Below are 12,069 nucleotides of genomic sequence, written 5' to 3' on the forward strand. Positions count from 1 at the left end.
AGTTATAATTTTGTGTAGGAGGAAAATTAGCTTTGGGTTTTCTCTGTCATTCCTGATTTGAAACCTATCATGTTTATTAAGTGTGGAAAAACAACTCTTGAAGCGAATGAATCCTTTTCAATAATTTGTTTGGTGACTTCAAAGGAAATTCAGTATATACTGAGATTTTCATGAAGCTCGGCTACTTTTGAGTTGCTTCAGGTCAATATATTAATTTTCAAGTCCATCTTGGGGAGTTTCTTACTACCTCAGTAATACTACACATTCATATTACAAAACAAGTACCAAAAAGATTGAGGGGCATTAGTGCTATCATTTAATTTCTAGGCACACAATGCACTGAATCTCAGAGGGATCACTCAAGTGTTAATTCATTTTTGTTTAAAGTGGATTGTCTTCTCTCCCATAGATTCTGACATGGAGATTATATCCAGTGAAAGCAAATTAAGAAGGAAACGCACGGATGGGAGGCCGAAGGGTAAATTGAGATGCCAAGGAGGATGTGAAGAGGTGAGATTTCTTAGACTGTACACCTATCATATATTTCCAGCAATGACAACAGTATTTTACAAAATCATAACAAGCAAAGCAAAATACATGTGACAATTTATTTCCTAATTTATCAGTTTAATCCTAAAGTGATTCACTGAAATATTAAGAAGTGGAGAATTACTCATTCTTAAACATGGAAAAAAGTGCTGAGTGTATATAACAGCATTATTAATTAAATTTCCCAAATAATGACTTGGAAATTGTTGCACGTTCTTATATTGTTCTCTGACATGCTCACCTGAGCGCTATTGAAAGTCTGCATATTGTGATAGAGTATATAGATATGTTTTTGGGAGATAAATTGGGAAAGGTTTGTTAGAGTAGGTCACATACAAACACTTTAAAACAGATCTTATTTAAAATACTGGAGCTCTGCCCCATGCTAGACATGTCTGGGCCAGCATTCTTTGCAAGAGCTTTGGAGAGTGCCCAAGAGACTTCACTAATGGATTGTTGTTTATAAAAAGGCAACAGATGAAAGATCTTGTTGGAGCCGCAGTTTGGAGTTGTTCTAAGAGAGTCATGTGGTTTTTCAAGCAGAAAGAGTCAAACAGGCTTTCTCTCGAAGAGAGAGAGAGAGAGACACACACACACACACACACACACACACACACACACACACACACACACACACACACACACACACACACACACACACACACACACACACACACATAACTTCTACAGTGTTACAGCCAGTAGAAGCAGCTGGGACCAGAACAGGACAAGCTGGCAAGTTTGTGGAAAGCCCCATTTGGAAGACGGGCTTGTAAGTGCTTTGTTCAGCTAGTCAAAGCCCTTGTGGTTCATGCAAGAGGAGAGGACTGGCTGTCTAATGTTTCACTTGGAATAAGAGAAACAAAAAGGCCCTCTGTGGTGACCTGAAACAAAGAGATTAACATCTGGAGAACCCTGAAGGGGGCAAGTTTAATCAGCAAGACACTGGAATGGCTAATTAAAAAGGATTGAGTCGTAGATGTCCTGGAACAACAAATCTCTCTCTGAAAATCGACAAGAACCTTCCTGAGCGGTAACCATTTACCTTTCAAGCATCAAAGCCTGGTGAACTTTATAACTGTTAAATTCTGTGCACAGTCTAAGAATTGTCTGCAACCGCAGTGAACTTGGAGGAATGAGAAGTGAGATTGGACTGTGAACCAAAGAACTTTTCTGAACTTATACACACCTTACACACACGTACGCTTGTAATTAGAAGGGGGTTAAGTTAGGTTAGTCAAGTTAAAGTGTGATTCTGTTTTCACGTTTAAAGATAATTAAAAGTAACTTTTGTTTAAGTGACTACTTGTCTTGATGAATATCTATTGCTGCTGGGTTTTGGGGTCCTCTGGGCTCGTAGCAGTTTCAAACCACCAAATGAATTCAATCTTGGGACCAGAACTGGGTTGGATCCAGATATTCGTTGGGTGCTGTTTGAATCAGAAAATCGATACATATTAACAGAAATGTAACTGTAGTTGAGACAGATTGGTGATTGTATACATTTGAGTATGTAACTTTCAGGAGTGATAGAAAATGAGGAAAGGGTAAGGCCTAACACTGAAATGAAATGATTTACATAGAAAAGAGATCCAAGAAAAATATATTTGATCAGAGCTGAGGCATAACAAGGTGCAGATGGAGTATACCTGTCTATTATTGATCATTGAATGATGAAATAAAAGTAGATAATAATGTCAATATAAAATAGTAAGATATTGTTTAGCAATGTTTATAACTTGTTATTTGAATTTGAAAATAGACTGATGAGGGAAAATACATTGAGGAAGAGGCTTTATCCACTAAGTTCAATGCAGTTTTATTAATGGGTTGCCATTGCCATAGGAGAAAATCACTTTGGTCAAACTATAGAATCAAGCTTAGAGGTAGATTTGGTTAAAACTGGAAACTTCACTCTGATAAAAAGATACGGAATTTTCTTGTGGAATGCCAGAATGTTCTCATAAGGTTCAAGTCTAACACTAAATGGTGCAGTTTTAGTTAAGGAAGAATTTAAATATTTGAGGCATTTTTAAGATCTTTGGGTCAATATTAATGTTGCCTTGTGTTTGCAATACTAACAATTAACACTGGAGATTAGTAAGGTCAGCAGTAGCATTTTTCCGAGCTCGAGTCATGGAGTCATAGATTCAGCATGGAAACAGGCTCCTCAGCCTACGAAATCCATGCTGACCATCAACCACTCACTTACATTAATCCTAGAATAATCCCAATTTATATTCTTTCCACATTCCCATTAAATTCTCCCCAGATTATATCACACAACTACAAAGTAGGGACATTTACAGTGGTCAATTAATCTGAAAATCCACACATTTTTGGGATGTAAGAGAAAACTGTGGCCCCTAGGTGAAACTCATGCAGTCACAGGGAGACTGGGCCAACTCAACACAGTACCAGATTAAACCCATGGGTTCCCTTTGGGCTGCACCACTGTGATAATATATTGTAAATGTCTCATCAAATAAATACCATATTACTAAATTTTAGGACCTCAGGAATATACCTTCTTGGGACTAGTTTTATAAATGTTTGTGGCAAGGTAGGAACTGAGATTTGTCTATGCATTTCAGATATTCATTTAATCTCTTTTTTTTCCTTATCTACTTGATAAATAGGAAGTACAAGAAGTTCTGAGGTAGAAATGCCTTATGGGTTAACAATTTTTAAACTTTCTGTGTTGTCCTGTACTTAAAGGAAGATTTAAATTTCACTTGGGAATATACATGAACAAATTATATAGTTTACTTATTTACTACTGAGCAACAAAAAAAAAATTGATCCAATTGTTTCTGTTACAAGATTACCAACAAAAATATTGTCCATCCAGTTTGTATAACTTAAGATTTTGAGGTAAGAAAATGCAGATAAAAACTCTGCAATTACAGTGTGCTGTAAACCTTGTGCTGACTTCCCAGAATGGTCAACTAATTAGAATGAGAAATACTCAGCTAAAGTTACTTCAAAAGAAGAATCTTTTGGAGTGTTAAAGTTTCAAAGTGTCCAACCCTTTCAAATTGTTGTGGGTGAGAGAAGAATAGCTCTTGTCCTTGCATAGACATTCAATAAGATTTCAGTTTCTTGTGTAGGGTAGGAAACGTAAATAAACTCAAACGTTCCCTTATACTTATTGTCACTGGAAGTACAATAAGTAAAATATTTTTGCAAGGTCAATAAAATATCCTGAGAAATGTTATCTGAATTCTAGGACGTAGGTGGGAGAGAGAGATATTGTTGATTTGGCTGTGTGCAGGAAAACTGGAAGTAAGGGTAGCAGTGATGTCTGTATTTTTTGACCTTACCCACTGGATTACAGTGTGATTTTCTGTTTTACTGATGAATCTGAACAATGCGGAGTGATATCAACCTCCGTGCACCAATTTCAAACTCAGTTTGTAAAGGAATGCCAGACATGCAATTTGGTGGAACTTGGAGTTGGGAGCAAAACAGAAGGAATTAGCAGAGTGGAGCCCAGACTTGTTTTTGTGGAATCTATGCTGAATGTGTTGCTCAGGCTTGCAGCAGGAAGATTCTCTTTGCCAACTGATGGAAGGAAGGAGTCTGCCAGTAAAACAACTAGGTCATGTTTGGTCATTGCTCATGATTCAGTGATAATTATTGTTTTCAATGTCTTAATAGTTAATGTAGGGGAGAAAAGGTGAGTATAACCCACTCAGATCCTGATATGCTCATGTCTCACTTCACCTTCTCAAGCACAGCACTCACAGTGATGCCCACAACAATTTCGGGTGAACCTTTTCTCTCTATTTATCCACCACATGCAATTAATTCACATCATTTATCCAAATTTGTGGAGGAGTCACGCGATGGAGTAGTGGCCGGACGGTGAACTCCAGCCCTCTCCAGAAAAGTCGGGAAAAACAAGAGAAAACACAAAGGCACAGAAATAAAAGTTACAGAAAAGTGAGTATAAAGGTGGAAAGAAGATGGCGACAAAAAAAGAAAAGTCGAAAGCAACGGCAAGAAGAGAGGAAGAGAAGACAAAGGAGGAAAAAGGTGAAGGCCTTACCTGTCCGAAGAGGCCCGCTGCGGAGAGAGAAACCCGCTCCCTCAGGTCGGTAAATAATGGACTACAAAAATGGCTCGCAGAGCCGAGTAAAAGTGCGCAACCGCGCATGCGCGATACTTCGCGCATGCGCGATGCGAATGAAAAAAAACACACCGACGGGAGGGGGGACCAGCTGGGGAGTCGATCTCCACAGCCGGCAACGACAGCTGCAGAACACCTGCAGCAAGAAGAGACCACAGAAGACAATAGAAACAAGAAAGAAGAGGAGGAAAGGGCAGCAAAGAAACAACAGATGGTCAACCCAGAGGAAGAAGAAGAGGAAGAGTATGGTGAAATAGAAGAAAAAAAGATAGGCAAGGTAAAGGATATACTTGCTCTTATTAAAGGATACATGGAGTCATTTAAAGAATGGCAAACACAGGAATTTAAGGATTTAAGAAAAAGAATAAACAACACAGAAGAGAAAATAAATAAAATGGAGATGACCTTAACAGAAATGGGAAAAAAAATGGACAAGATGGAAGAGCGGGCAGTAGCAGCAGAAATGGAGGTAGAAGACTTAAAAAAGAAATTGGAGAAATCTAATAAAAAAACTAAAGAGACACAAGAACTACTAGCTCAAAAAATAGATACAATGGAAAACCATAACAGAAGAAATAACATAAAGATAGTGGGCCTTAAGGAAGATGAAGAAGGCAAGAATATGAGGGAGTTTATAAAAGAGTGGATCCCTAAGACCCTAGGATGTCCAGAACTACAGCAAGAATTGGAAATAGAAAGGGCACATAGAGTATTGGCCTCTAAACCACAACCACAACAAAAACCAAGATCTATTGTAGTAAAATTCCTAAGATATACTACAAGAGAAAAGGTACTGGAGAAGACAATGGAAAAAGTAAGAGAGGGCAACAAACCACTGGAGTATAAAGGGCAAAAAATCTTCATTTATCCAGATATAAGTTTTGAACTCCTAAAGAAGAGAAAAGAGTTCAATACAGCAAAGGCGATTTTATGGAAGAAAGGGTATAAATTTATACTAAAGCAGCCAGCGGTATTGAAAATATTTATTCCAGGACAACAAAACAGACTATTCTCGGATCCAGAAGAAGCACGAAAATTTGCAGAACAATTACAAAAATAGACTGAGGGAGGAAGACGGGTAATGAGAGTTAAAATGATCACGATTGATATGTATGTGGGTAAAGACAAAAATAGACTGAGGGATGAAGACGGGTAATGAGAGTAAAAATGATCACGATTGATATGTATGCGGGTAAAGAGGTATAAGAGTGAATAGAGACAATGAGCATACATGAATGTATCTGTACTTAGAGGAAAATATAGATAGTATAGACAAGAATTAATAAGGGAAGGTAATGGAATAGAGAGAATAAGGAGGGAATTAAAAGAGTGACCTTTGTGACATATGAAAAGTGAAATCTTTTCTGGGGGAGGCGGGGTGGGGGGAAATAGCGGTCACTGCAAAATCAGTTGACGCTTGCGAGTGGATTCGCAAATCCAAATGGAGAGGGGAGATGTGGTTGTCCGACAAGGGATAAAGGACAACTCAGGAGGTGAAGGGGAGATTGGGGATAAATAAGATAGAAATAGGAGAATAAGGAAAATGTTAGATGTTGTAGGAATGTTGTCTTATAAAGAGTTGAAAATAAGAAAACAGAAATGGAAAAGGAGGAAAGGTAATGATGGAAAAACGGAAAGAGAAGATAAACAAAATATAAAAGGGCTACGCTGAACTATATGTCTTTAAATATTAATGGAATACATAACCAAATTAAAAGGAAGAAACTACCAAATTTAAATGAATAAATGTATTCCATTAGAAAAAATAACATATTGGTTAAGAAATAATATTGAAATATTCGAACAAGTATAGGAGCCTTACATTAAATACAATAGCGAAAACCTACCCGGGACAAACATTACCTAAGTTGATGGAAGGAGAAGGAAAGAAAAGAATGGACTCAGTAGAATTTCTGGTGTAATTTTGTTGAATGACAACATTGTCTGACTGGCTTAATGCAACCTAGATTGTATACCTAAAATGGATGAGAGGGGGCGGGTGGGGGGGTGGTTTGGGAGGAAAGGGGGGGGGAGAAAAAGTCACTGTATATGTGTGAAAAAGAAATAGTGTATATCATGGCTAATGTGATTTATGGTGTGAAAAATAAAAAAATTAAAAAAAAAAAAAAAAATTTATCCAAATTTGTGACACTTTATCTTGATCAAAATGAACTGCTCTGTGTTCATCCCTTCTGCATTTGCAAATATATTATCAATACTCTCTCTTTTGACTATCTTTCTCTCTTTGGAATAGAGAACACACAATACCAGGGAGAGGTGAAGAACCAAAGGTGGCTCAGCAAAGGTAGTTGTACCAATAGAAGTGGTGGCAGGTGATACTTCCAACTATCTCCAAAATGAATTCAACATCTGATATCCCCAGTTGTTATCATCGTCCACAGCTTTGATTTAATATCAGGAATATGTGAAATTTTTTCGTGAATATCCTGATCACAATTCATTACCGTGATCATTCTAACTCCCTCCCAAATGGATTTCAAGCATCCCTTTTAGGCAATGGCTTCAGAGGATGCTACAACCTCTAGAAACTCACACAAACTATGCACCAGCTTAGACCTCCTCACTTGTGAAGCAAAGTACTTGTTTCCTTTCACTTGATTACTCATTTCACTAGTAAGGAGGAACAAATGGAGTAAAAAGAAAGAGCAGTGAACAGCTTTTGATGGATGTTGTTATCACTGCTCAGGTCAATGTAGATCCTGTACCTGAGGAGGGGTTGACATCAGAATGCTATAGAAACTGCAACTGCACGGCTGGTGTAGTGGTTAGTGTAATCCCTTTTACAACACCAGTGATCAGGACCAGGGTTTGATCCTGCGCTGTGTGCCTTCCCATATCTGGGCGGGTTTTTCCCAGGGGCTCCAGTTTCCTCCCATCATTCAAAATGTACTGGGGGGTGTAGGTTAATTGGGCTGTAAATTGGGCGGCACAGACTCGTGGGCCGAAATGTTACTGTTACTGTGCTGTATGTCTAAATTTAAAAGTGAATGAGAGAATGATGGATTGATGGGTAGTCTGTAGAGTGAGAGCATGCAAAAGGATCGGTGATGCCTATCCCAAGCATGAACACCAAGATTCATCCTCAAGAAAAGGGTGACCTCTCTTATGGTGGTATTAAGTGTGCCAAGTGAATGTTTGCTTTCACTAATGCCCTGCATGCTATAAATGCCACTTTCATGTGGAAATGAAAAGTGAACCATGTATCTAAACTTGGTTCTTCATTGTTCAACTGATCTCTAGTAGAATGGTGGAACACGAGAATGATGACTGTGAAAAGGACACTTCTAGGTGCTTACACTTCTCACCCAGACCCTACTCAACCCCAACACCATGTATCATATAATGACACAAAAGGAGTCTGTGTTGGCCCCTAGAGGAGTCATCCCATTAGTACCATTCCCCTTCTCATTTTCTTGTACCCTTGCAATTTATTCTTTCTCTCCTTACTCATCAACTTCCCTTTGATTCTTTTTGTCATTCATCTATTCCAAAGGATAATTTACAAAAGCCAGTTAACCAGCATGAATTGGGGATGTGGCAAGAAACTGGAAGTATTCACAGGAACCCTTGCAGTCAAGGAGAGCATGTACAAACTATGTTAGCAATGCCCAAAGTCTAGATTGAACCCAGCGCTGTGAGACAGGACCATTAACCACTATGCCATCTTATCAGAATGACACCCCAGCATGCTGCTTGTTTCCCGTTTGCCGAACAATCACTGCTGGAATACTTCAAGGTGGAATTCATAAGAACTTTAGTATGCAAACTAAGTCAGCCAAGAGCATTCAGCAGGAAGAGCTGGGATCATTTGATGCTGCCAAACTGATTTTGGTTGCAAAGGGTCAAAATGAGCATGTTGGTATGTTTCCTTTTCATACTTAAGCGACATGAACTTTGTTTCTTTTTGCCAGTTTCCATTTGGCCAGTTTTTGGTGCAAGGTGCCACATGGAAATTTCACTCCATGTTGATATTTCATCAGTGTGGGGTTGTCAAATGTGTGCTTGGATTTTTTTGCAGGGACTACTTTGTCATTAAGTAGACAAGATGGGAGAATGGATTTGTACATTGTCATTTGTTGGATGGGCTGGTTTAATCAGCATTTTAACATTATCTTGTTCATATCCTTGCAATTCTTAAAATTTGGGTCGGCATTTTGCCATCCTGGTGGTGCACTTAGCAGTGAATTGTTAACTTTATTAGATGTTTAATACAAAATAGTTATCATTGTTGATCGTACTATATCCATAACTTAAAATTAATTCTTATTATACTCATCATACTCAATATTATAAGCAAAGCAACTCAAAAGGCACATTCTAGCAGATTGTAAAACAAAATATTTAATTGAGCAAATTCTTTACATGAACTGTAAATCTGGTGCAGAGAGAATCACCTCCCTGTGATTTTGTATTTGGATGTTTGATATGTTAAGCTGGAAATCAGTTTTTTAGAGTTCTGTTGTTAATCCCATTTACTCTGTTAGGGCAGTTTGCTTCATCCCCACAGAGGAATGCACATTAAATAATTTTCACATGAGCTTCAATGGTTGAAAAATATATCTCAGAGGATATTTACACCTGTAGCACTGTGGTGAGCCAGCATAATTTAAAAAACGACAAATAGTTGTGTCACTAAATCAGCATCCTGCAGTCAATAATGCACAAGAGCTGGTCTGGAACACATAGATGGGAACCTGGATACCAGACAAGATCATGCTCTGAAAATAGTGATAAATACTTTCTACCTCTATCTCCCCAAAGCCTCTCCAACATCTGCTAATCTCAGATCAGAAGTGTGATGAAATGGTCATCATGGATGGATGTCGGTGAGAAATTGAGTTTCATTGGGGAGAGCTCTGGTCATTTAGTTCAGACTCGGTATTCACCATCATTGATACATGGTTGTTGCTGTAGTTTGTGTAATCTACATGATTTTCTGTAGTAACTCACCATTTACCTTGACTGCACATCCCTCCTCTGCATCCTCGACCATCGGAAGGAAAAACAGAACATAGAGTAGTCAAGTCATGAGAATATATGCAGTTATTCGTCACAGCTCATCACTCCTGGAAAATATATAATCATTCATTGAAATCAAGAACCTTCTAACCTGATGTCATCATGGAAGCTCTTTTACCATGGCTGTGGTGACCCTGTTCTACATTGTCAGTGGAATCACTGTGCCATTTTCAGTTGAAAGGTAAAGGATTTATCCTGACTTCACAATCATAAAGGCATAATTAGAAATATTTTCCAATCCAGTAGAGCTTTGGAATTGGTTTACAATTCTTTCAGTTGAATTTTTGGACTCCATTAACTGAGTTTTTCTCAACATGAGAGCCATCATGGCCATTCCTACTGTTTGGAGGAAGAAGAAAACTAGCAGGACTTGCTGCCTGAACCCTGAGGATGAGTATTTGCTGGCATTCATCCTTTTCTAAGGAGATCTATATGTCTACTTAATTACATTCAGTTTTTTTGAAGAGTAGTGTATCAAAATCTTGTGTTTCTCCAGTTGCAGATCTGCTCATTGTCTTATAAAGAAAGGCCTGTCACTCACATCATATCATGGTAGTGATAATGTGCCTCAGGATTTTTCCAGATACTGAAGGTCAGCTTGCAACCAAGTCAAGTCACCAACCCATTCTTTTGTCACATTTTCCTTGGACAATACCAATTCACAGCAAGTGGTGAAAGGCTCTTCTGGTTTTAGGCTGTGCCTACTATCACATGAAGACAGAATGCAGAAAGAAGAATTCTTGGAGAGTCATTGAGCCAGATGACATCAGAAATGAGGAAAAAAGTCAGAAAATCTTCATACAACAAGAAAAGGATTTTAAATTAGAAATATTAGACGATGGAGAGCCCCATATATTAACAGATATTTGACAGGGAGCAGTATTTAGTGGAAATTAAAATGCAAACTCTTGAATTCTTGTTGAGTTAAAATATATAAATGGTATATTAGTCAAGCCTGAGTGACAAAGGTATGAATGAGAATTCAGGCAGTAGTTATTACAAGACATGACCAGAGAAAGTAGGAGGTGTTTATTATAGAGAGGATGTATTATGTAAATAAGACCCTGGTTATTGAGTAAGTGGATGTTTTCCAATAATGCAAATATTTTTGTTTTAGATGGCTAAAGTTATCTTAAAGCACAACTTATATGCCCACAAACTCCACTTTCTTTAAAATACTGCTTTAAATTCCAGTGCCATTATGTTATACTTCAAACATAATAGTATCTCTTGTAGATTTAACAGTTACTTCTTCTTGGTGTTTGCTGGGTTCATTCTAACCTGCTGATATTTTGGCCTCGCTGTCTCCTTTGACCTCACATGGAATCTCCTACCTCTTCTATTGCTGAAGTTCTTTACAAGAAGCTTTGGTTAACTTTTAACCCATAATTCTTTTACCTCACAACCTTAATATCTCGAGCAGAAATCCATTTTGGAATCGAAGAGTTCACCCAAGATCTCAGAGACTTTTTCGAAAGTTCCCTCACATGCTTGACTCTGATTTTAAAAAAAGCTTGGATGTTTGAGAAGTGATCCTTCTTTCCACTAGCTTTACCCTGCTTTTTACTGCAAACTTTCTTGCCTTTTATCGTGTTCCCTGGCTATTGGTTCTTTGAACTTCTTTTCCCTAATCCACAAATATGCCATCTTATTGATCTGTCTTATGTCGTAAACCTTTGAATTGAAATCAAGGCTCAATGGGACTTCTAACTCAATCCTTTCCAGAATATCTAAACTTTGGAATTCTCTCCTTGGTCTTTTCTTCTTCCTGCAATCTTATAGCAAAAATTGGTGGCATCAACTTTTTGCTCAAACTTTTCTTTTGAAATTTAATGATGCCCTGATAAAGACAACCTGTCTCTTCTTTTTTGGTCATCATTAAAATAAATCTAGATAATTCTTGTTTGTCTTTTGTTTATGTTTGCCACTTTGAGCCTAGAAGTACATAGTTTCCTTGTGTAGCACATAAAAAGCAAACCAGAGTCAACTTGAAATCTGTGTTTTAATAGTTGTGTGTTGCCCATAGGCAAAACGGCGAGGAGTATCAGGTTGGGAAAGCAGTCTCAGACAAAGGCCAGCGCCACGTATAATTTTCCAGGCAGGAATTTCCTTTCGCCACAAAAAAAAGAAAGAAGATAATAATATGAAACTCAAAAAGGACATGAACATTCCATTGGTATGTACATAATAAACTGTACGGAAGGTATGTTCCTTAAAAGAATACAATGTTTTTATTAAAGTGTTTCCATTGTTAGTTACAGCCGTAGACTTTTATGTCCTCAAAATATAAATTATACTAATAATAATCAGAACAATTATTGATTTTACTTATATCTGGATCAGTACTT

General features: G+C 37.8%; 1 protein-coding gene across 14 annotated transcripts in view; it reads left to right on the forward strand.

Annotated features, from left to right (window-relative positions):
- The window catches only part of dnmt3bb.1 (DNA (cytosine-5-)-methyltransferase 3 beta, duplicate b.1), a 333,238-nt gene that overhangs the window by 234,085 nt on the left and 87,084 nt on the right, over window positions 1-12,069 (forward strand). For 12 of the 14 annotated variants that reach the window (XM_069883973.1, XM_069883974.1, XM_069883976.1 and 9 more), the window contains 2 exons: window positions 410-510; window positions 11,748-11,897. In XM_069883973.1, the coding sequence (XP_069740074.1) occupies window positions 410-510; window positions 11,748-11,897 (251 nt within the window). Of the gene's footprint in view, window positions 1-409; window positions 511-11,747; window positions 11,898-12,069 lie in introns of those variants that run through there. The other 2 variants (XM_069883984.1, XM_069883986.1) reach the window with 2 other exon arrangements.

This window comes from Narcine bancroftii, chromosome 6, assembly GCF_036971445.1.
Source record: "Narcine bancroftii isolate sNarBan1 chromosome 6, sNarBan1.hap1, whole genome shotgun sequence".
NCBI lineage: Eukaryota > Metazoa > Chordata > Chondrichthyes > Torpediniformes > Narcinidae > Narcine > Narcine bancroftii.